This window comes from Zea mays, chromosome 7 (genome assembly GCF_902167145.1).
Source record: "Zea mays cultivar B73 chromosome 7, Zm-B73-REFERENCE-NAM-5.0, whole genome shotgun sequence".
NCBI classification, from domain to species: Eukaryota; Viridiplantae; Streptophyta; class Magnoliopsida; order Poales; family Poaceae; genus Zea; species Zea mays.
The window spans coordinates 29672491-29699230 of NC_050102.1; the positions used below are offsets into that span (position 1 = coordinate 29672491).

The following is a 26740-nucleotide window of genomic DNA, read 5'->3' on the forward strand; positions in this document are numbered from 1 at the left end:
CAGACTAAGCCTTCTGATCCGCTCAGGTGAAGTACACCGTCCAAAAGGAGCTGCCTCTCTTTTGCAGTGTTACTCCACACTTAACCGAAGCTTATCTATCCCTAGTTCGAAACCCATCTGGACAAGTTCATGGAATTCTCCCTATGGCTTCTCTTGGACAAAACGACCAATGCAATCCATCGCCATTTCCTTTTTCATGCTAAACCTGCCCTATGGTGTAGTATAAATACACCAGGCCTGTCCATTGTTGTTACCAACGCACAGACTAGCTAAACATCACAGTATTACACACTGACAGATCAACGACAATAAGCTTTGTCAGCAATGGAGGTAGTCTCGTCGAAGCTAGCTTGGTTCGCGCTCGCGTTCACCGTGGTGGCCGCCGCCGCTGCCGGCCGTGTCGTCTCGGCCCAGAACACGGCGCAGGACTTCGTGAACCTGCACAACTCCCCGCGCGCGGACGTGGGCGTCGGGAACGTGGCCTGGAACACCACGGTGGCGGCGTACGCGCAGAGCTACGCGAACCAGCGCGCGGGCGACTGCCGGCTGGTGCACTCCGGCGGGCCCTACGGGGAGAACCTGTTCTGGGGCTCGGCGGGCTACGCCTGGACGGCGTCGAACGCCGTGGGATCCTGGGCGGCGGAGAAGCAGTACTACAACCACGCCACCAACACCTGCTCCGCTCCGTCCGGCCAGTCGTGCGGCCACTACACGCAGCTGGTGTGGCGCGCCTCCACTGCCATCGGATGCGCCCGCGTCGTCTGCAGCAACAACGCCGGCGTCTTCATCATCTGCAACTATTACCCGCCGGGCAACGTGATTGGACAGAGCCCTTACTAGCAACCTCTATATATATACGTACTTGCAATAATCCGCGCTATATCCACAAGTGTGTGTAACCTACTAACCTACATACATTTGTGAGCAGCAGCATCAATCATACGCGCGTGTGATGCCATGCATGCCAGCATGAGTTGTTACATATGTTCGCCCCGCATATGCATTTCAAGATTTAATTTCTTCATGTTGATGTGTCACGATACCCGACCTTCACGGCGTAAGATCAATCTTCAGATAACTAGCTTCGAATAAGACAAGATAACTTGCTGCAAGCAGCGATAACTAGTGCAACCTAACAAATAAAACTCGAAGCCAACCACCGTCTTTAACCGGCAACCTGAATCGAGTATTCGTCCAACCACACTCTCAAAGAACCAACCAACACAGCCTATAATCAATTGAGGAGACCTCGAAGGGAGTAGAAGCACCACTTGGAAGCGGATGAAGCCGCCGCTTCTGCAATCCCGTGAAGGAATTCACAAGAGCAAAATGGTAGAGATCACTCTCAATATTTGTTACCACACAACTGAACAAAAAATGTTCTGTTTTTAGATTATCAAAAGCTGCCTTACATCATAGACATAAGGGGTATTTATACTAGTAACAACCAGCCTTAGAGAGGTATAAACACAAAACAAAAGTATTTTCACGTGCTAATATGAAGGAGCCTCTTCGGGAGTTCTGTAGAGCTGATTTCCGTATGCCTGTTTGACTTCTGCGCAGCCTTTAGTATTTTGATAATAACTTCTCCTATGAATCTCCAAATGAGGTGGGGCTGGATGCATTGGAAAGCAAACTTGATAAGCTTTCTCACCATGTATAACATGCTTAATGAAACTTTGTAGAATGATGCAGTTTAATACGAAAACTTGGTCATCAAACAGACTGTTGACCTTCTGACCAGTCAGCACTAAAGTAGGTCGGCTGCCTTTCTAGTAGATTTGATTAAGTCAGCCTTAGAAGCATTGGAAACTAGGCTTCAAGAGCTTTCTAAAAAGTACTTATGGGCCTTCATAGCTTTTGGTAATCAAAAGATATGACTGTTTCTTCTGGACGGTTCTGTTGCGCTGGACTGACTCGGACATAGCTCTTCTTGCTGATTCGCCCTTGATATGTTTTGTCATTCCTTTTTGGTGAACCTAAGTAATATCAACATACACGACTTAGGTAGCATAAAGTTTTCATTAGTGTTTAATTGAAATTCATAAAGTAGCGCGTGCACCTCTTGTTGTAGCCTCTTAGCTCGGCTACATGTAATTGGTCCATCAAAGACTTGGGTTGGTGATGATGTTGGTTGTACTTGAGTTGATGTAGTATGACTTGGGGGTTGTAACGTGTTGCTTAATGGCGTGGTCGTATCATCCTCCTCCCGTTGAAAAGGAGTCGTCCTCGACTCTGAAGTGTCTTCACTCGTATATGGTAAGAGGTCAACAACATTGAACGTGTTGCTCATGTCATATCTTGTATGAAGATCTATCTTGTATGCATTATCATTGATCTTGGCAAGAACACGAAATGGACCATCCCCTCGTGGCATCAATTTGGATTTGCGCTGATCAAGAAAATGCTTCTTGTGTAAGTGAATCCAAACCAAGTCCCCCGGTTCAAATAACACTTTCTTCCTATGCTTGTTCATGCTTACAGCCTTGCGCACTGCTTTGAGCTCAATTGCTTCCTTGGTCTTCTCATGTATCTTTTTTATGTATGCAGCACGCTTGGAAGCTTCTATATTGGTTCTTTCCTGCAATGGAAGGGGCAACAAATCTATCGGAGCAATAGGTTTGAACCAATATACAATTTTGAAGGGGCATAAATTAGTTGTAGAATGTACTGCCCTGTTATAAGCAAACTCCATGTGTGGCAAACATTCCTCCCAATCCTTCAAGTTCTTCTTTACCATTGTTCGCAGCAGCATTGACAATGTACGATTCACCACTTCAGTTTGTCCATCAGTTTGGGGGTGGCATGTGGTGGAGAACAAAGTTTAGTCCCAAGCTTTGCCCACAATGTTTTCCAAAAATAGCTCACAAACTTCACATCACGGTCAGATACGATGGTCTTGGGCACTCCATGTAGCCTCAAGGTTTCTCTGGAAAACAAATTGGCAACATGTGAAGCATCGTCGCTCTTGTTGCATGGAATAAAATGAGACATTTTTGAAAATCTATCAACCACAACAAAAATAGAATCTCTCTTTTTTTGAGTCATCGACAGCCCTAAAACAAAATCCATGCTTATGTCTTCCCAAGGAATTTTAGGAGCGGGTAAAGGAGTATATAAACCATGAGGGTTTAATTTTGACTTAGCTTTGTGACAGGTGACACAATGCTCCATAAATCTGATGACGTCTCTCCTCATCTTGAGCCAATAGAAATGATCACTGAGCATTTCATAAGTCTTCTTTTTGTCCAAAATAACCTGTTAGACCTCCTCCATGTGACTCCTACAATAAAAGCAATCTAACCGAAGAATTTGGTACACAATGTTTGTTAGCTCTAAACAAAAATCCATCATGTATATGATATTTTTCCCAACCTTTTCATCTTTACAATGAATGTATGGTCCTGAAAATTCAGGATCATCATTATACATTTCTTTCAAATTTTCAAGACCCAAAACTTTTACCTCTAGTTGATTCAACAACACATTTCTTCGAGACAGGGCATCAGCGACCACATTGTTCTTACCTTTCTTATATTTCACAATGTATGGAAACGTTTCGATAAACTCAACCCATTTGGCATGGTGACGATTCAGTTTGGCTTGCCCTTTCAAATACTTCAAAGCTTCATGATCGGAATGAATAACAAACTCTTTTGGCCATAAGTAGTGCTGCCATGTTTCAAGTGTTCGGACCAAAGCATACAATTCTTTGTCATACACAGAATAATTTAATTGAGCACCTCCCAATTTTTCACTGAAATATGCTATAGGTTTTCCTTGTTGCATTAAAACTCCTCCTATCCCAATCCCACTAGCATCACATTCTATTTCAAAAGTTTTAGTGAAATCAGGAAGAATAAGTACAGGTGCTTCAGTCAAACATTTCTTCAATTCTTGAAAAGCATCTTCTTGTGAGCTTCCGCATTTAAATTCAACACCTTTCTTTGTCAATTTATTTAAAGGGGAAGCGATGGTAATAAAATCTCGCACAAATCTTCTATAAAAACTAGCAAGACCATGAAAACTTCTTACTTGACTTACATTCGTTGGAGCTGGCCAATCCTTGATGGCTTTCACCTTGGATTCATCCACCTCTATTCCTTTTGCTAAAACAACAAAGCCAAGAAACACAACATGGTCTGTGCAAAAACTACACTTCTCAAGATTAGCAAATAATTTCTCCTTTCTAAGCTCATCTAAAACTTGTCGAATGTGTTTCACATGTTCATCAAAAGACTTGCTGTAAATTAGAATATCATCGAAGTAGACAACAACAAATTTTCTAATGAAAGTTCTTAAGACATGGTTCATTAATCTCATAAAAGTACTAGGAGCATTAGTCAACCCAAAAGGCATCACTAACCATTCATACAATCCAAATTTTGTTTTAAATGCAGTCTTCCATTCATCTCCAGTTTTCATTCTTATTTGATGGTATCCACTTCTCAAATCAATTTTAGTAAAAATTGTGGAACCACTTAATTCATCAAGCATATCATCTAGCCGTGGAATAGGATGACGATAGCGAACGGTAATATTATTTATAGCTCTACAATCAACACACATCCTCCAAGATCCATCTTTCTTAGGTACTAAAATCACAGGAACATCACAAGGGCTTAAGCTTTCACGAACAAAACCTTTATCAAGAAGTTCTTGCACTTGCCTTTGTATTTCCTTAGTTTCTTCAGGATTGGTTCGATATGGTGGACAGTTAGGAAGTGCAGCCCCTGGAATAAGATCGATTTGATGCTCAATCCCTCGAATTGGAGGTAGTCCAGCCGGTGTTTCTTGTGGAAAAACGTCTTCAAAGTCCTGCAAAAGATCAGCCACAACACTAGGAAGAGATGTTATGTCGTTAGGAGAAATCAAAACATCTTTGTTCACAAGTACAAAGAGCACTTGATATGGGTTGTTCCTCACTTCTCTCAGCTCAGATTTTGTGGCTAGCATAACTAGATGTTCTCCCTCTTCCTTCCTTTTATCTCTTGAATTTGGCTTGTAGCACTCGCTCACCGAATTGTGGATGGCACTCAATTTCTTTTGCTCTTTTCCTCCTCTACTTGCTGCACTAATTTCAGTTTTCTTTTGTAAATGTTCAGCCATGATTTGTTGAGGGGTCATAGGCTTGAGTACAAACTTTCTCCCTTTCAGATCTAGCGTGTATTGATTTGTTCTTCCACAATGCTGAGAATATCGGTCATATTGCCAAGGTCATCCTAGCAGCATGTGACACACAAACATGGGTGCAACATCACACTCCACTGTGTCAACATACTCTCCAATCTTGAACGGAACTTTCACCTTATAACCAATCTTGATATCTCCTGATTCATTCAACCATTGGACATGATATGGATGAGGGTGTCGCTGCAACTTCAAACCAAGCTTTTCAACCATCTCACGACTTGCAAGATTATGACAGCTCCCTCCATCAATGATCACCTTTACTACTTTGTCTTGCACTTTTGCTCGCGTTTGAAAAAGATTATGTCGCTGTCCAATTTCAGCTTCTTTCATTTGAACACTCAAGATTTGTGTAACCATAAGAGTAGTACCATGCTCAAATTCACATCTAGTGTGTTCCTCAATTTTATGAGTGTCTTCTAAATTTCCTGCTTCGGCTTCCTCTTCACTAGCTGATGTATATTCTCCATCATCATTCACAAGGATCACACGATTATTTGGACACTCCTTTATGACATGACCACGACCTCCACACTTGAATCACTGAATACCACTACTCTTGGCTATTGAACCCACTGATGTTGAAGTGGATGCTGCTAGTTTATAACTCGTATTTGGAGCAGCACTGTTCTTTCCACTAGAATTGCCTTGAATATTGGATCGCAAGCCTCCAGTTGAACCTTTTGTCGCTGAGGATACAGCAATAAACCTTGAGATTGATTTGCTTCCTACAGTCATGGTTCGTGCACCATATGACAAGGGCTTGGTGCTCTTAGCACCTTGTTGCAGCTGGCATTCAGTTTTGGTGGGTTGATGTACCAAATCAATAAGACTTTGGTACGGCTGAAACTCAACAATACGCTGAATGTTGCGGTGTAACCCAGCCATGAAACGTGCAATGGTTTGCTCTTCGTCTTCATATACATTGGCTCTAATCATGGCCTTCTCCATTTCCTTATAATACTCCTCAACAGAGAAACTTTCTTGCCTCAAATTCTGCAATTTATCAAAAAGATCACGTCGATAATGCTTCGGCACAAAACGAATTCTCATTTGTCGCTTCATCTCTTGCCAAGTAACAATAGGGTCCTCTCCATCTTCTTCACAATCATGAAGAAGTTGCTCCCACCAAATTAGAGCATATCCTTCAAATTCAAGAGATGCCATTACAAGTTTCTTCTCCTCTGAATAATTATGTAGGCGGAAGATTTTCTCCACCTTCAATTCCTATGTGAAATAATCTTCAGGATCAGATCTACCATCAAATTTTGGCATGGTAAACTTAAGTTTCCCAAATCTCTCTTCTTGGTTGACGCCTCTATGATGACGACGACCATAGCGACGTTGGGACTAATCATCATCATCCCCAAATTCAGATTCTTCATTGTCATCATTTCTTCAATTCCGCCCTCTTCCTCTACCAGGTGCAGCACCTTGATTCCTCCTCCCATGTTCACTTGCCCTTCTAGAATAATTTCCTTCACCTTCTTCCCTATCTTCATCATGGTTTCTTACACCATCAGGGAGTCGACGACGACCTCTGATTTCAGCCATGTGTCTGAAGATCTTGTGCCAACAGATCTTGCTTGTCTTCTATGCTTTGTTTGAGCTCATTGAATTGTATCATGGTGACACATTCTTCAATCTCAACGTTGGGATCCATCTTCCTGCGAAATTAGTGGCGACAAGGCAACAAATATAGGTGGAATATGAAGCTATACAGAATCTCACAACCTCACCACTCTTACCAACCAAAGCTCTTATGAGGTCCCTACGGGTTGCTAGAAAATGTGTGGTGGTAACAAGAAAGTGGTGGTTAAGCGAATACAAGACCAGAGTACCGATTACGATGGCTTATATGTGGAGCTTGGTGGGGAATAATAAACAAGGGATGCACTCTGAATCCTAGTTGTTGTAAAGTTAAATAACCATCCCAACTAGAAGTTCCCTGCCTAGTGCTGACTACAAGATACGAGTGATGTAAATAGATCAAACACACACGCAAGAAATTTCAGATTTGATGCAGACAAGGAGTATGATTGGAATGCAAGTGTTGCAATTAGATCCAACCAAAATTTTGCACCAAATGACAATAGCAAACTGGTTGAACAACTTGATAAAACTTTCAGCACTTGTGCACATAAACAAACTGATTGTTCTACTTTTCTTTCACAATCTTGTTCAACACTTTTTTTGGCACTTTTTTTGATACTCTTTTTTTTATAGAACTAAACACAGAGATCTGATATGATATTGCACACTTTATAACAATTAACAAAGAACTCAACCAGCAGCTATAGCTTAAATAGGATCAAAGTTAACGCGAAGGAAATAAAGAGGGTTTTGAGATTTTTTTCTTTTTGTGGATATTTTCAGATATATATAAGAGGCTCAAACGAAACACAAAGGATAAAGTGACCAACAACTAAACAAAGACTCTAAAGACTGAAACTTAACAAAACTCACTGGAACAACAGATTGAAACAAAGGGCTATGGCAAAAATATTTTATGGCTTTTTGGTGGATAGGACGAATACAAAATATATGTACCTAAGGGTAAAGAATCCTACCATGGCAACTGAGGCTTTGATACCAGATGATGCATCACGATGCCCGACCTTCACGGCGTAGGATCAATCTTCAGATAAGTAGCTTTGAAGAAGCCAAGATAACTTGTTGTAAGCAGCGATAACTAGTGCAACCTGACAAATAAAACTCGAAGCCAACCACCGTCTTTAACCGGCAACCTAAATCAAGGATTCGCCCAACCACACTCTCAAAGAACCAACCAACACAACCTACAATCAATCGAGGAGACCTCGAAGAGAGTAGGAGCACCACTTGGGAGCGGATGAAGCCACCGCTTCTGCAATCCCGTGAAGGAATTCACAAGAGCAAAGGGGTAGAGATCACTCTCAATATTTGTTAGCACACAGCTGAACAAAAAGGGTTCTGTTTTTAGATTATCAAAAGCTGCCTTATATCATAGACATAGGGGGGTATTTATACTAGTAACAACTAGCCTTAGAGAGGTATAAACACAAAACAAAAGTATTTTCACGTGCTAATGTGAAGGAGCCTCTTCGGGAGTTCTGCAGAGCTGATTTCCGTATGGCTGTTTGACTTCTGCGCAGCCTTTAGTATTTTGATAATAACTTCTCCTAGGAATCTCCAAATGAGGTGGGGCTGGATGCATTGGAAAGCTGACTTGATAAGCTTTCTCACTATGTATAGCATGCTTAATGAAACTTCGTAGAATGATGCAGTTTAATACGAAAACTTGGTCATCAAACAGACTGTTGACCTTCTGACCAGTCAGCACTAAAGTAGGTCGGCTGACTTTCTGGTAGATTTGATTAATTCGGCCTTAGAAGCATTGTAAACTAGACTTCAAGAGCTTTCCAAAAAGTACTTATGGGCCTTCATAGCTTTTGGGAATCAAAAGATATGACTGTTTCTTCTGGACGGTTCTGTTGCGCTGGACTGACTCGGACATAGCTCTTCTTGCTGATTCGCCCTTGATATGTTTTGTCCTTCCTCTTTGGTGAACCTAACTAATATCAACATACACAACTTAGGTAGCATAAAGTTCTCATTAGTGTTTAATTGAAATTCATAAAGTAGTGCGTGCACCTCTTGCTGTAGCTTCATAGCTCGGTTACGTGTAATTGGTCCATCAAAGACTTGGGTTGGTGATGATGTTGGTTGTACTTGAGTTGATGTAGTATGACTTGGGGGTTGTAATGTGTTGCTTAATGGCATGGTCGTATCACATGTAGCAGTAAAATTTACTCTACTATATATATAGAAGGTATATTGGAAGCCCTGGTCTTCCAAATGGTAGAGGAATCCCTAGCCGACCACTTATGCGACCTGTTTGGAGCGCACCAGCGCGCCCACCCACATTCCACGTCTGTGTGCACAGGTCAAACCTCTCCCCATGTGTTGGTCAAATCCCTAGTCCAACATTCCAACCCCCACGTGAGACGCACGCGATAAATCGCGGTTCTGATTTTTTGCGCAAATAGCATAAATACTTCAAGAAAATAGCGTAAATAGTTCATAGAGATAGTATAAAAATCACGCCCAGCCACTGGACCACGTGCTCACGTGCAGACACATGCATGCAGATCCTATTTTTATGGTAGATCTGATAATTATGACAGATCTTGGGAGTTTGCCTTGAATGTGCGAAAAATTTGGAAGATAATTTCGTTTTCACTGATGCGTGAAAATTGGATGATTCCATAAATATAGTATCAATCCAACAACCATGCAGCTAGGCTCGTTATAACCAGTTTATGATATATACTAATACTAATTATGTTATACGACATAGTTATTTATGTAACTTGGTACACTACGTAAAAATCTGGCATACGGTTCACTGGTGAACGCATCTACATGTTCGAGCGCAAAAACCTTCAATTTTGAACGTAAAAACTCTGAGCTATGACCGTAAATACCGAGCCAAAGTGAGAGGCATTGATAACTCTGATGTCTTGTATTACTGATCATAAAAATCCTCAAGTTGAAGCATAGATAGTGATAGATAACAACGTAAATGTTGATTCACTCTCAACCAACAGCTTCCATGTTCATGTGACAACCATAAATCAAGGGATTTGATTAGAGGGTTGATTAGGATAGTTGATTAGGGGAGTTGATTAAGGGATTTGATTTTAATGGCAGTTATTAATACCATAAATTAATGGATTCTCTTTTTACTATGCATGCTGGACATTGGTGGGCGCATCCTTAATTTTAAGCATAAATATTGACAGTCGTAAGCATAAAAATCTGCAATGTTATTATAATGGTCAGCGTGATATCACATTTAACATCCCTGTAACAAATGTGTGTAAATCTAGGTGGTTACCATAAAAAGCTGAAGCCACATGAGAGACGTCCTATTCATCATCATAAAAGTCCTCAATAGAATGCATAAATAGTATAAGTAATAGGTATAAAACATAATCATGGAAGGTATAAACATGGATCGATGGGAGGATGTCACTGGAGGATGACCCTAAGGCCACCGGATCGGTGAACGCCTCTGAAGCCACCATATCGGAGGTGGTCTTCGTCGAAGGACGCTCGAATCGGAGGAGATCATCGTCTTCGGATGTTGTCGTGGGCGGTCACCGCCACCATCACCACTCAGCATCGGGTGGTTGCCACCATAGCCACTCGTGTCTTGGGGCGTCGCTCGCCAACATCGCTCGGGGCCACCGTTCGCGTCTCGCTCCGCAGGAAGACGTCGTCGATGTCCGACCACCGCTCACCGCCCGTTCACGCCTCAAGCAGATGTAGCTGCCACCAGTCCCTGAAATCCTAATTTCTAGCGGTCTGGGCTGCTTTTATAAACGCTCTAGCCTGGTCCGGCTCAACCAGCTGATGGCACTGTCTAACATTAGCTTCCTCTAGTTATTGAAAGTCCAAGACTTTATAAATAAATAAATATATATAGGGCATGTATAACGGGAGCCCTGGGCTTTCAATAGTTAAAGGAAGCCCAAGCCGACCACCCTGCAACGTGGTTCAACCCAACAAGCCGATTCAACCAGGCTGTTGGGTGCGTCACCCGCCCCATGCGCGCAAAAAAGGAATGCATGCGTGAGTCAAACACGTTACCTTGCATGCGCGTAAATTTAGAAAATATATGTGTGACGGTTTCTATTTTTAAATGTTTTATTTCCTACATAAGTTTAGGATCGCTGCAACAACCATGCAGCTAAACTCGTAAGGACCATTTTATAACATATACTGATACTAAATATGCTACACTGTGCAGATAATTATGCAATTCGGTATACTGCATAAAAATCTGTTACCAGCTGCATGCGCACGAATTTATGATGGAAAGAATATGCAATAAAAGGAAATGAATTGCACGCATAGAAACAAAAAATCGTATTTAATGTTTTATTTCCTTCATAAATATAGGATCCCTCCAACAGCCATGCAGCTAAACACATTAGAACTAGTTTACGATATATACTGATACAAATTATACTACACGGTGTAGGTATTTATGCAATTCGGTACACTGCGTAAAAAATCTGGCATGTTGTTCACTGGTGGACGCACGGGTTGGAGCGTAAAAAGTTTAAGTTTTGAGCATAAAATTCCTCAATTATAAGCGTAAATACCGAGCCAATGTGAGAGGTTGATAACTCTAGTATGTTGTTATTATGATCCTATTTTTATGCAGATCCGAAAAACATGTGTAATACTCAAAAATTGTATACAAGGAATATATAGTGATTTCCTGATTTGATGTGCCTTATTTTCATCACGAAAAGAGCATACACAAAATTAAGAGTGATTAAATTTAACCAATGACACTAAAATACAAGAAAGTGCATCATATTGGAGTTTTGTTTGTTCATCAAATAATGTTCACAATAATATTAATACAAATATAATAATTGTCCTGAGATGAAGTTTAAATCCTAACTTGAGAATTAGGGTTTGAAACAGAGGAGGAAGGAGAAGGTACTATACAATACAAAAATACAGTTATATGCAGATAAATTTATTCCATAAATATTTATTCAAATCATATACTCAGAAGTTAGAGTACAAGATTCACCACAAATTTGAAATTCAAATTTAGGTTCAAAAATAAGAAAAATGGAGAAAAGAATAAAGAAAAAGGACTCCTAACTCGGGTGGGCCGTGAAAGCTAATTTTGGCCCAGTAATCGCGCCCTCGCGGGCCGGCCTTGGCTCTGTGCTATCCTCCGCGCGCGCGTAGCTCATCTGGCTGTCGCGTGGGGCCCGGTCGTCAGGCTCGAAGCGTACCCACGCCGCCCACTCACCTCACTGATTTGTGGGACCCAAGCGTCAGGCGTCTTCAACTAACCACGAAACCACCGGAGCTGCTCCTCGCGATGGCGCGGGCAAAATCCGAACGAACTCTGAAGGATTCCTCGGACCGAGCTGAAACACGCCAACGGAAGACCGATGCTGCCGGGGTCGCGTGTTGATGTTGCTCCTGTGCTCGGGCGATGGCCTGGGTATAAAATCAGTCGAAGCCAGCGCCCCTTACCTTGTCCATCGCGTGCTGGGGGCGTTGTGCCTAACCTGGGAGCCGCCGCCCTGGTAACTCGCCCACGCTGCCGCTTTGTGCAAGTGGACGGGTCGGGGAGCGTCGCTCGTGGGTGGTGGTGTCGACCGTGGGCTCGGTGGAATGGATCGACCATCGGGGCGACAGAAATTGTTCACTGGAATTCCTCCGCCGCTGTCAAGCCGCCGGTCACCATGGGCGAGGGTCTGCGCCGCATGAGCACCGGTATGGGAGCTCTCACCATGTTCACCCTTTTTCCCTCTATGCGATCCAGCTGTCGGTAGGGTAGGGGGCACACTAGGTGGGGAACGAGGGTAGCTCCAGCGGCACTACCGTCGTGCGGGGACCGCGGCTCGCCGTGACTCTCGCCTGGGGAAGAAGAAGCTGGCTGGCCGTTGGATTGGTGACGGATGGCTGTGATTAGGCCGGGGAGACCCCTTCGCGCCTGGGCCGTTGATCTTTGATCTAGTGGTCTCAGTGTCATACCGGTTCGCGGGGGTTGTGGTTTAATCTGGGCACTCGGCTTATAATCCAACGGTCGTTATCGCGCGTTACCCCTTCGCGGGTACACTTTACAAAAGAAACCCCATTCTTTTAGAATTTAGAACCCGCGGTCCATGGACTCTACTCTCTGAGTGTAGGGAGAAATTGCGAGTTAGCCCCTTGGTTTCTCTGCTATTGACGCCCAACAACAGAGAAAACCAGATAATTAATATTAGAAATTGAATTTTAATACAAAATAATTCTAGAAACTTGTATAAATCATATTTAATTCATTCTAACTCCAAATTGAGTCATTCTAGTCTCTATAATTTTGTATTAATAATGTTTATCACCTAATACCTTTGTTTAACCATGAAACATGAATTAAAATTGCTCAATTGAATTAATCTATTCTAGGTGCTAAATAATTTCAGAAATTCATAACTCAATAATCATAACTCCATTTTGATCCATTCTAGTTGCATTAGTTTCACAATAATATTTATTATTATCTTGTAACTTTGTTTTGTCATGAAATATAGGTTAAAATGTTGCACTTAGTCTATTCTATATTTAACCACGTGGATCTTCAGAAAACCATAACTTCATAACCGTTGCCCCGAATTTAGCGGTTCTCGATCCCACGATCTCGTAGCGACGCGTAGATTATTATTACTCAGTTATTCTTATGCTTGGTGTGATGTTAATTTTGCCTATACATGTTTGTCTGTATTGCTACGACTAGCGTGAGGTCACGAGTCACCTGAAGAGCAAGTTGGTACCTGGAATCTCAAGTCCCAGGCAAGTTGTGCCCTTGATCACTTCTTTTTACCCACTCATGTTCTAATTAATCATAATGATCTGCATAGGTTAATTTTGATGGGTCCCAATAGGATACCCTAGTTTGTCTATCTTTATACCTTGTTTACCACTGAACTTTCTGGGTAGTACTTGCTAGTGCTATATGTGGTTTTGGGTATGGAGATACCTTTTATTCATGATTATATCTTTGTTATTAGTTGTTATTTATTGTTCATGATAAGATCATTATGTTAATTGGAACATGGAGAACCACCCGGGAAAACAGTGCTACCACAAGGGTTTATGGACGCCCTTGGCTGATTAATTAGGAAAGCTAGTGGAGGACTACCTTACCCGAAAGGGGCAAGGGCAGTAGGGGAGTGGTCAGTGTAGGGAGGTCCTTGGTTGATTTTGCTGTGATGGCGGTCAGGCAAGAACCCTGCACTGGAGCTTCCTATAAACTGTAGCGGGTTTTCTGAAGCTAGTGGAACTTTGTAAAGGCCTCGTAGTGGTACCCTGCCTCGCTTCCTTGGTAGAGGTGTATGGGGTCTGATCAACTCCGTGGCAAATGGGTAACACGACTTGTGGGTAAAGATGCGCAACCTCTGCAGAGTGTAAAACTGGTATACTAGCCGTGCTCACGGTCATGAGCGGCTCGGACACTCACATGATTAAATTATGGAACTTAAACTCAATTTGTCATATGCATTGCATCGCAGGTGAGATTGTTACTTTTGTTCTACTACTTAATTGGGTTGGTTTTTACTTATACTTAGTAACTGCTAATAAAATTTTGACCAACTTTAAAAGCAATGCTCAGCTCTAACCATCCTTTTTGGTAAGCCTTACACTTCACATGAACTCCCACCTTTGGCGAGTTCATTCACATTATTCCCCACAACTTGTTCAGCGATGAACGTATGTGAGCTCACTCTTGCTGTCTCACACCCCCCACAGGTCAAGAACAGGTACCGCAGGATGTGGCGCTTGGAGGATGATGTGACGAGTTCGTGAGAGGTCTAGGCCATCGTCTCCCAGTCAACTTTGGGTTGCTGGACCGTTGTCTCCTTATAATGTAATTATTTATTTTGTACAGAACTCTTATTATATAGTAAAGATGTGACATTCGATCCTGTGCCATGATTCATCATATGTGTGAGACTTGGTCCCAGCACACCTGGTGATTATGTTCGCGCCCGGGTTTTGGACCCTAAAATCCGGGTGTGACAGAAGTGGTATCAGAGGAATGTTGACTGTAGGACGAAACCTAGATAGAACTGGACAACCATTCTTTACTTACCCTTGCTACTCTGATTCTTTTCTAAACTTTTCTTAATCTTTTCTCATCTATTTCCGCTTTACTCTGATTATTCTTACCTTTTCATTCTAAAGACAAATGTGGATTTCACACTTTGAAATCCTGTGCCTAAAGTGACTTTAGGAATAGGAGACCTACTCTTAGGAACAAAAACAAAACTATTTTTATAGGTATTTGTATGCTTGAATGTTTGTTCTTATGATACTTGTCTGATTTGGATCTTTGATTGAGTGTGATGAGTTGTGGAGTAATGTCCACAATTACATCTGCATATACATATAGGCATAAATATAATTCATAAGATAACTAAATAAATCTAGATTATCCTTCATTAAAGATCTATCTCATCTTAATAGATCCATCTTATCCCGAAAAGATTCTATCATATCCTAATAGATCTTACTAACCTCAAAAGATTCGATCTTATCTTTATGGATCCATCTTATCCTAATAAGCATACTTATCCACCCTAGTTTAACAACCATGATCTAATGCAAATTAATTAGATCCTATCTAGTCAAGCTAGTCATACCAATCTAATCTAGATCCCATCTAACCTAATATGATCTAATCTAAAGTGAGTTACTTAATGGACCAGTTAATACTTGTGAAATAGATTAGACCCTCTCCACATGTTTTAACTTAGTTCACCCTACACTAAATAAAGAATGAGAGACCAACCCAACCAATAGAGTCTTGATGGATTGCATGATCTACCTATCCCCACCTAACATCAAACAAACTTTTGACCTACATCATGTAGTCTATCTCATCCATAACCATCTTAACCATATTTCCCCAACTCCGCTGAGATACACTAATCTTGAACCAATGAGACCAAGACCAGAGAAGAACAAGCTCAACCTCGTCAAGGAAGGAGAGAAGTCAAACTCGATCTTCAGATGCATTACCACCCAACAAGGAGTTCTTTCTCACCATAAACTTTCTTACACCAGGTTATTCTTGCCCTAACCTACCCATCTTTCGTCCTACATAATAAAATGACTATATACTTATATACCCATGCTTTCATAACCACTTTCTAAATAACATGAAACTTCTTATTCATAAACTAATTAGAAGTTAAAGGCTAAACTTTAAATAAACCTTTTAACATCCCTTTTCTAGTAATCTCGAGGACGAGATTATTTTTAAGGGGGGTAGGATTTGTAATACTAAAAAATTGTATACAAGGAATATATAGTGATTTCCTGATTTGATGTGCCTTATTTTCATCACGAAAAGAGCATACACAAAATTAAGAGTGATTAAATTTAACCAATGACACTAAAATACAAGAAAGTGCATCATATTGGAGTTTTGTTTGTTCATCAAATAATGTTCACAATAATATTAATAAAAATATAATAATTGTCCTGAGATGAAGTTTAAATCCTAACTTGAGAATTAGGGTTTGAAATAGAGGAGGAAGGAGAAGGTACTATACAATACAAAAATACAGTTATAAGCAGATAAATTTATTCCATAAATATTTATTCAAATCATATACTCAGAAGTTAGAGTACAAGATTCACCACAAATTTGAAATTCAAATTTAGGTTCAAAAATAAGAAAAATGGAGAAAAGAATAAAGAAAAAGGACTCCTAACTCGGGTGGGCCGTGAAAGCTAATTTTGGCCCAGTAATCGCGCCCTCGCGGGCCGGCCTTGGCTCTGTGCTATCCTCCGCGCGCGCGTAGCTCATCTGGCTGTCGCGTGGGGCCCGGTCGTCAGGCTCGAAGCGTACCCACGCCGCCCACTCACCTCACTGATTTGTGGGACCCAAGCGTCAGGCGTCTTCAACTAACCGCGAAACCACCGGAGCTGCTCCTCGCGATGGCGCAGGCAAAATCCGAACGAACTCTGAAGGATTCCTCGGACCGAGCTGAAACACGCCAACGGAAGACCGATGCCGCCGGGGTCGCGTGTTGATGTTGCTCCTGTGCTCGGGCGATGGCCTGGGTATAAAATCAGTCGAAGCCAGCGCCCCTTACCTTGTCCATCGCGTGCTGGGGGCGTTGTGACTAACCTGGGAGCCGCCGCCCTGGTAACTCGCCCACGCTGCCGCTTTGTGCAAGTGGACGGGTCGGGGAGCGTCGCTCGTGGGTGGTGGTGTCGACCATGGGCTCGGTGGAATGGATCGACCATCGGGGCGACAGAAATTGTTCACTGGAATTCCTCCGCCGCTGTCAAGCCGCCGGTCACCATGGGCGAGGGTCTGCGCCGCATGAGCACCGGTATGGGAGCTCTCACCATGTTCACCCTTTTTCCCTCTATGCGATCCAGCTGTCGGTAGGGTAGGGGGCACACTAGGTGGGGAACGAGGGTAGCTCCAGCGGCACTACCGTCGTGCGGGGACCGCGGCTCGCCGTGACTCTCGCCTGGGGAAGAAGAAGCTGGCTGGCCGTTGGATTGGTGACGGATGGCTGTGATTAGGCCGGGGAGCCCCCTTCGCGCATGGGCCATTGATCTTTGATCTAGTGGTCTCAGTGTCATACCGGTTCGCGGGGGTTGTGGTTTAATCTGGGCACTCGGCTTATAATCCAACGGTCGTTATCGCGCGTTACCCCTTCGCGGGTACACTTTACAAAAGAAACCCCATTCTTTTAGAATTTAGAACCCGCGGTCCATGGACTCTACTCTCTGAGTGTAGGGAGAAATTGCGAGTTAGTCCCTTGGTTTCTCTGCTATTGACGCCCAGTCCAGACAACAGAGAAAACCAGATAATTAATATTAGAAATTCAATTTTAATACAAAATAATTCTAGAAACTTGTATAAATCATATTTAATTCATTCTAACTCCAAATTGAGTCATTCCAGTCTCTATAATTTTGTATTAATAATGTTTATCACCTAATATCTTTGTTTAACCATGAAACATGAATTAAAATTGCTCAATCGAATTAATCTATTCTAGGTGCTAAATAATTTCAGAAATTCATAACTCAATAATCATAACTCCGTTTTGATCCATTCTAGTTGCATTAGTTTCACAATAATATTTATTATTATCTTGTAACTTTGTTTTGTCATGAAATATAGGTTAAAATGTTGCACTTAGTCTATTCTATATTTAACCACGTGGATCTTCAGAAAACCATAACTTCATAACCGTAGCCCCGAATTTAGCGGTTCTCGATCCCACGATCTCGTAGCGACGCGTAGATTATTATTACTCAGTTATTCTTATGCTTGGTGTGATGTTAATTTTGCCTATACATGTTTGTCTGTATTGCTACGACTAGCGTGAGGTCACAAGTCACCTGAAGAGCAAGTTGGTACCTGGAATCTCAAGTCCCAGGCAAGTTGTGCCCTTGATCACTTCTTTTTACCCACTCATGTTCTAATTAATCATAATGATCTGCATAGGTTAATTTTGATGGGTCCCAATAGGATACCCTAGTTTGTCTATCTTTATACCTTGTTTACCACTGAACTTTCTGGGTAGTACTTGCTAGTGCTATATGTGGTTTTGGGTATGGAGATACCTTTTATTCATGATTATATCTTTGTTATCAGTTTTTATTTATTGTTCATGATAAGATCATTATGTTAATTGGAACATGGAGAACCACCCGGGAAAACAGTGCTACCACAAGGGTTTATGGACGCCCTTGGCTGATTAATTAGGAAAGCTAGTGGAGGACTACCTTACCCGAAAGGGGCAAGGGCAGTAGGGGAGTGGTCAGTGTAGGGAGGTCCTTGGTTGATTTTGCTGCGATGGCGGTCAGGCAAGAACCCTGCACTGGAGCTTCCTATAAACTGTAGCGGGTTTTCTGAAGCTAGTGGAACTTTGTAAAGGCCTCGTAGTGGTACCCTGCCCCGCTTCCTTGGTAGAGGTGTATGGGGTCTGATCAACTCCGTGGCAAATGGGTAACACGACTTGTGGGTAAAGATGCGCAACCTCTGCAGAGTGTAAAACTGGTATACTAGCCGTGCTCACGGTCATGAGCGGCTCGGACACTCACATGATTAAATTATGGAACTTAAACTCAATTTGTCATATGCATTGCATCGCAGGTGAGATTGTTACTTTTGTTCTACTACTTAATTGGGTTGGTATTTACTTATACTTAGTAACTGCTAATAAAATTTTGACCAACTTTAAAAGCAATGCTCAGCTCTAACCATCCTTTTTGGTAAGCCTTACACTTCACATGAACTCCCACCTTTGGCGAGTTCATTCACATTATTCCCCACAACTTGTTGAGCGATGAACGTATGTGAGCTCACTCTTGCTGTCTCACACCCCCCACAGGTCAAGAACTGGTACCGCAGGATGTGGCGCTTGGAGGATGCTGTGACGAGTTCGTGAGAGGTCTAGGCCGTCGTCTCCCAGTCAACTTTGGGTTGCTGGACCGTTGTCTCCTTATAATGTAATTATTTATTTTGTACAGAACTCTTATTATATAGTAAAGATGTGACATTCGATCCTGTGCCATGATTCATCATATGTGTGAGACTTGGTCCCAGCACACCTGGTGATTATGTTCGCGCCCGGGTTTTGGACCCTAAAATCCGGGTGTGACAACATGGCAGCCGCATGCATATGGTTTCTATTTTTATATAGATCCAAAAATTATGGCAAAGTGCATGCATGAGTCAAACACGTTCCCTTGCATGCGCGTAAATTTAGGAAAGATATGTGTGGCGGTTTCTATTTTAAATTCTTTATTTCCTCCATAAATTTAGGATCGCTACAACAACTATATAGCTAGACTCGTAATGACCATTTTATGATATATACTGATACTAAATATGCTACACAGTGTAGATAATTATGCAATTCGGTATACTGCGTAAAAATCTGTTACCAGCTGCATGTACACGAATTTATGATGGAAAGAATATGCAATGAAAAAAATGAATTGCATTCATAGAAACAAAAAATCGCATTTAATGTTTTATTTCCTTCATAAATATAGGATCCCTCCAACAGCCATGCAACTAAATGTATTAGAACTAGTTTATGATATATACTGAAACAAATTATACTACACGGTGTAGGTATTTATGCAATTCCTTACATTGCGTAAAAAAATCTGGCATGTTGTTCACTAGTGGACGCATCTCCGGGTGGAGCGTAAAAACCTTAAGTTTTGAGCATAAAATCCCTCAATTATAAGCGTAAATACCGAGTTAATGTGAGAGGTTGATAGCTCTAGTAGGTTGTTATTACGATCCTATTTTTATGACAGATCCGAAAAATATGGCAGCCGCATGCATGCGGTTTCTATTTTTATACAGATCCAAAAATTATGGCAAAAATCGTGGGAGTTTCCATTGCATGCGCGCAAATTACGAACATCATAAATCAAGGAATTGCCTTTCCAATGTGCATGCAGTAAACTGATATACGAACTCCGTGTTCAAGAATAAAATCGTACAATTTTTAGTGTAAATAATACATGTGGTAGGCATAAACCACAATAATCAAAAAGAAAACTACGCCGGATCGGAGGATGTCACGCGCGATCATCGCTGCACGCATCTCGCGCCTTCCGTGACGCCGCTCGCTCGAACATCGCGCCTTCCGTGACGCCGCTCGCTCGAACATCGCGCCTCATGCATCGCCATCGCCGTCGCTACTCGCATGTCGACGGGCGTCACTTGCTCGTCGGCCTTGAAAGTGCCGCCTCCTCGGGGCCTCGGGGACGCCGCCGCTTGCCCGCACAAGGGCACCGCTGTCGCTCGCCCTCTGGATTGGGGAGCCGCCGACACTACTCCGGATCGAGGAACCTCCGCCACCGCGTGTCGAGGTCATGGAGTTGCGGCCACCGGCTGGGGGTCCACCGCCGCACACGCTCTGGGGCAAACGCCGTCGTCGCACGCGGGATCGCTAATGAATCGGTGTGGAGCGTAAAAAACTGAACCCTAGTACTCCAGGTCCTGTTTTATAGACGTCCGGATGTGGTCCGGCTCGACCGGATTGCACCGTCCGACCTGTGCTTCCTCTAGTTATTGGAAGCAAAGAGCTCTTAATATATAAACTATATATATATATATATAAATTAATTAATTAAGCACCTTTTATATTATTTGATATCTCTACTATATAAAGTCGTTTCAATTGTTCTACCGCTCATCATTTCCCTTCACTTAATAAAAAAATTAAGTAAAATTATGTATAAATAAAGATTTAAAATATGGTTATTGGCTCTACATTTACGTAATCAATAGAATACATATATATTTTGTGTTTTATTTAAAAAAGTCTATTCATAAACCGTAGCCATGTACGGATAACTCTAGTTGATCTTAATTTTGGTCTGTACATGGACGCATGATTTGTGGTTTGTAGATTTATTAAACGATTGTCGTCTATTTCAATACATTTAAAATCGAATTATGTATCCGCTTGGCGTATCTTGGAATCAGATTTTGTAGTATCATTGGGCTCATGCAACATATGAGATAGAAATGGACATGTGAGCACTATTAGGATTGAAGTAAAAACAAGATGGATCAAAAAATCCCCTCTCACTATAATATTAAATATGTACCAGCAAACTTGCTCATACTGAAATTGAATCCATGCTGAAATTGAAATATGTAGCTTCCCTTGACAAATGTCTTAGGCTGGCTGCAGCGGTTGCCCCCAGCCAGCCCTCTCCCCTTGCATGACGCCTGTAGGGGGCGCTCCACCCCTGCAGCGTTGCCCCCTGCAGAGCCCTCTACCGGCCGGTCCCCTTCTCTCTCCCTCTAGATTTAGCGTTTCACTATTCACACTCTTCAGACTGTTCATTCCTGTAGCAGTGAGTTCACGAGTAATTGTTAGTAGATGAAAAATTGATAGTAGTTGAAAAGTAGGTATAAGAAATGATATTTTATGGTTGTAATGGGATATAGAGGGAAAATATAGGGGGAACCACTGCCGGAGATGAAAACATAGAGGGTGAAATGTTGATGACGTGACGTAAAAAAGTGATATAGATGCAAAAATTTAGAGGAACCGCTCGTGATAGCCTTAGAATTGAACTCTATCCTCGGACGCATCGGAGATATTAAAACCTGAACCGATTTGGGAGCCACCCTCGCTTATGCTACCTAGATCTGGTACCCCCTTTTGTCACCACGTTTTCGCCGCCACCGTTGCTAGCTCGGAGCTTTCCCTCCGTTGCTTCATCCTCGTCGTGGTCTACCTCTGCGTCACTCCGCTCGAGCTCGCCATCCCCTTGCCAGCACGACTCCACGGAGCGTGCGAGACGGTGCCGGCGGCTGTGGAGACCCGCAACGGGGACATTGAGGGGTAGGTGAAGCCGCAGTTCGCAGATTTCAACGCCTGGTACACACACGTGATCTCCACTACCGAGCTTGCGGACTATAGGTTTGTGTGGGGGAGCATGGTCTTCCTCATCCGCCCCTACAGATACACCATGTGGGAGGCCATCCAGGTAAGTGTCCATTCACTCCTTTTACCCCATGCCCCATGTTGTGCATCATTCTGCGTTCAACGTTGTTGGTGCAAAGATGAAGAGAGTGATTACAGGTGTTTTTGCCTGCATGGTTATAGATTTTGAAGCATTGTGATATTCCATTTGTGCATAGAATGGTCCCAAAATGGTGTTTAGGTAATAGACACGAATAACGTGTTTTTGTTGGTCAAGTGTGAGTCCTGTAACTTTATCTATGAAGCGATCTTTCAACCATGAAGTGCAGCTGTGGATTATGCCATTATGGTCAAATTGAGCTTTGTTATGTATAGCGTGGCAAATTTGACTTACCATGCAGGTATACGTTTGAATGCTCCTCTTGTTATGTGATACTTTATAGTGTTACACTTCATCAACGCCTTAATATTTTTGTTGCTAATTTATTGTAGTATTATTTGAATGCCAAATTCAAGGAGACAGGGCACAACAACATGTTCTTCCCTCGGGTTAGCGAAGAATGATCTATCTGTTTCTGCTATTTTTTCTGGGTTAGCGCAATGTAATAGCAATATTTGATTGAACAATGAATATTTGTTTCCATAGCTCTAGGTTGCAAAGTTAGATTGTGTTTGATAGGGAATTAGGGATACCCTTTGTCAATGCCAAAAAATATCATCTATTATTGTTGATAAAGTCTAAAAAGGCCGGTTCTTAGGTGAAGTTTTTGAAACTGCAGTTTCATCTTTTGGTGGTATGGAATATTAAACCCTTTGTACAATGGCCATATTCTAAAAGTTCAGAGTGCTTGATACTACCAGCTGCTACACATGTTTCTGGATGCAAAAAGGCACATAGTTTGGGAAAATGAACACAATTTCAAATTGGTGTTGATTTTTGGTATTTTGATGATGATGCAAAGGCACATAATTTGGGAAAAAGGAACGAAATTTCAAATTGATGTTCAATTTTGACGTTTTGATGATGATATTCTTTCTATTGACACATGGTGGGGAATTCAGGACAGAAATTTGAATATGTGATATGTATAATGTCACATCCTCCTACACAAATGGTCTCATATTCTCATCTTAAGTGATGTTTACATTGTTCCGTATTCAAAGGAAGTGTGTAGAGATGTCATATTTCATGACATGGATTAGTCCGTGGCCATTTTCTTGTAGTTTTGTGTTATTTTCATACATTTTCCTTGTTTGCGGTTACTGTTTTTTAACACTAGGCAATTGATTCATGTTGTATCTGAGTTAGAGTCCATAGTTTACATTTTATATCTCAATGTTCTTATGCATGTCCTTTCTATTGTGTCAGTTCTATTGTATGGTATATCTCTTTACTTCAAGTTTTGCTACTTGTTGGGGGCTTGTTCTCAAATGCTATGAATTAAGAACAAGGCAACATAAAATGTTAAATATAAATGCCCTTCGTCCACCGAAGCATTATTTCCACAAGGATCTAATGAACCTCGGACGAAGGTCACAGGCATAATGTTACGAAGGTTTTCACCTTCGTAAGTGAACTTATAAAAATAATACAAAGTAAGGTAGAACATGAAATATTAAAGTTAAATACATTGAGAATAAGCGATATTATTCACATATCTTATTAAATGAATTTAGAATATCTAAATACAATGTTTAGGTACATTTATACCTTTGCCTTGACAAACAATAATTCCCGAGTGATGCGTTAGCAATTACAGGAATGCGTGAACAGTAAAGGAATATTGTTCACTATTTATAGACACAGAACACAGTCTGTGAGGAATTACAATCATGCCTCTCATAAAAGTTTACCACAATGACTCAGACCCCTATGGGCTAAAAGGTCATTCTATCTTTAAGTCGGTTCGACCCTTCATCTTCGGATATATTATAGTACCAAAGCTTCATGAATGATGCCTTCGGCGTCACGTACGAGCAGCTTCAGCCGAAGCTGTTTCTTTTTGCAGGACCTTCGGCGACGAAGCATGGTCCCAACACTACTGATTAGACAAATGGAGCATAGCAACACACAATCTGTAAATAGTCCTTCTCTCTGAGAAACATTTAGTAAAAGGAAACCACCTGCATTACATGGCTTACAAGCTCATTTGCTTGAGTTGTTTATGTATTGCTTACATGGAGCTGCTAAGATTTCTATTTTAATGATTGCCCAACAAGCTATCATGGATGCATATATCTGTCTACTTCACCTAACTGTTGGGATTTTGGTTAGTGAATACTGTGACTTATTTGTTTGTGATCTATTCTCTAAGTGTTCCATTGTAACATCTGCCTTCTATGGTAGAAATTAATTGAGTAATGCTTTATTGATTTGTTTACCAGGACTGACATGTGAAGGTGGAAAGTGAAGATCAACCAACCTCAATGAATGCATTAGAACTGATTTCACTAAACTTGGCACTGAATCTGGACAATTTGTTTGAAGCAAAGGAGGTCAATCATAATTCTCCTGTCTTCTTGGCCAATTTTAGGGGTTTCCAAATTTCATTACCTTACTGTTGTTTGAAATGCAATCTAGGAAGTATAAATATATAGTGATATTAATTCTGGTTAAAAATGACAGTATTGTAAAAGAGAGACAAGATTCACCTCATGGTGTCCCCTAAAAGAGATAATCACAAAGATCGAAGAAGTTGAAAAGCTGCTTCGCTTTGATGTTCGGAAGAAAAAATACATGGTATTTGCTACTGAAGCTTGTTATGTACAATTTTCCTCCTGTTGTTTTCCACACATGGTGTAAAATCCGACATGAATATCTAGAAAGTATAACTTTTACTCAGAGATATGCAACAAATGTTCTACAGGTTAATCAATGTCTTGATCTGTTTTGAACATCAGTTCTCTTGTTTTATCCATAAGCTATTTTCTGTTGAGCTGGTATAGCACCCAATAGGGCGCTGCCTTTTCTAGTGTCATTGTAACTCGTATAACTGTTTGTTGTTGTTTTAACTCGTGATCATAGGTCACTAGTACAATGTATGTGTATTACGATGACACAGTCATATTTGATATTTATAAAAAATAAATTTAATATCAAAGTGAATATATAGTCCACATATCAAATAGTAAACTTATAAGAACAAATATTATACTTTATCTTAGCCAAAAGGATGAGAAATGTATGAGTTGAAAAGGAGCTTGATCCCTTTTTTATAGCTCGTTCGGTCGCTCGTCTTCCTTCAGCTAGCGAGGTGATACTATGTGGCTTACTGTCGTGTTGGGCTTAGGTGGTTTCTCACGGCCTATTCATGGTGTAACGATCCATTGGTAGGCTGAAAGAGAAATGTGCATTTGTGCCATTTGTATTATGTTTTGGTGATTAGATGCCCAACACATAGAGTTAAGACTTTATTGAGCTAAGGCTTAAAGAGATGCAAATGCAAAAGCAAGGAATGATTCTTGCCTTAGTAATTTGTTTTTGATACTAACATTATTCTACTAAGTGCTAGAACCTTCTCAAAGTGAGAGAAATCAAAATGGAGAAGTTTGGCTAAGGCAAGCCAGACTTGTACCAGCCTGTGGTGCACCGGACATTGTCTTGTGCCTAGGCTGGCGCCTGTAACACTATAAAAAACATCATCTTAAAGTAATGCATTTAGTTATTAATGGTAATTATGGTAATAAATTTTTCAGGCAAGTGACAGTTATTTATTTGCATTTGGAATAATTTTTTATTGCTCATGATTGATTTTTGATATTTAATAGCATTTCTTCTTGTGGGAGATAACCCATATTTAATTCCACCTTACTTTGATGTTGATACTTGTTAAAGATACAATGGTTCAGATAATGTAATAAAGTACTCTACTCTCATTACGCCTTTATTTCATTGTCTTTTGATATATTACACTTGTGACGTCAACATATGTGTGGAAATGGATCTTGGCACACATAGGCTATGCACTCGGTTTTGCCCCAGAATCGGGTGTGATAGTGCTCCAGCGAACAGGCCGCTCTCGGGAAAATGTTGAGGGCTACGATGTTATAATTCACCGGACTGTTCGATGTGCACCAGACTGTCTGGTGTGTCAGCCGCGCGTTTACCCAACGGTCGACCGCGCGATCAGCGAGTAACACGTGGCTCAGCCAACGGTCAGAAGGTCGCACCGGACTGTTCGGAGTGCCATGGGCCCGGTGGCTTCAATGGTCGGCTTTGCCAGAAAAGGAAGGGAATCATGCACTATTCACTGTCCCGTGGTGCACCGACTGTCCGGTGCGCCCATGGACAGAAGTCAACCAGAGCCTTCCAAATGGAACTCAAATGGCTCCTAGCTGCCTGGGGGCTATAAAAGGGACCCCTAGGCACATGGAGCATAACACCAAGCAGTCATTGAATATCAAACAACATCGAGACATTGAATTCACGCCTTTGCTTTAGTAGATTGAGATTTGGGCACTTGTTTTGAGCTGTAACTCTATTGTGCTGTCTTTGAGCTCCTCTCTCTCGTTTTGTGTGCGTGAGTCGCTGCAAGTTTGTCGTGTGT

The 26740-nt window shown here is 41.6% G+C and overlaps 1 protein-coding gene and 1 pseudogene across 1 annotated transcript; one reads left to right on the top strand and one right to left on the bottom strand.

Annotated features, from left to right (window-relative positions):
• Nucleotides 1-240: 240 nt before the first annotated feature.
• Nucleotides 241-1024, top strand: LOC103632200 (pathogenesis-related protein 1). Its single transcript, XM_008654020.2, has one exon. It carries the CDS (start codon nt 325-327, stop codon nt 838-840), a length of 516 nt encoding a protein of 171 aa, XP_008652242.1. The 5' UTR covers nt 241-324; the 3' UTR covers nt 841-1024.
• A 24181-nt stretch (nt 1025-25205) lies between these two features.
• Nucleotides 25206-25379, bottom strand: LOC111589891 (uncharacterized; annotated as a pseudogene).
• Nucleotides 25380-26740: the final 1361 nt, after the last annotated feature.

Bases quoted from the DNA above. Each gene is read 5' to 3' on its own strand.
- LOC103632200 (XM_008654020.2), top strand. From the start codon at position 325: ATGGAGGTAGTCTCGTCGAAGCTAGCTTGGTTCGCGCTCGCGTTCACC.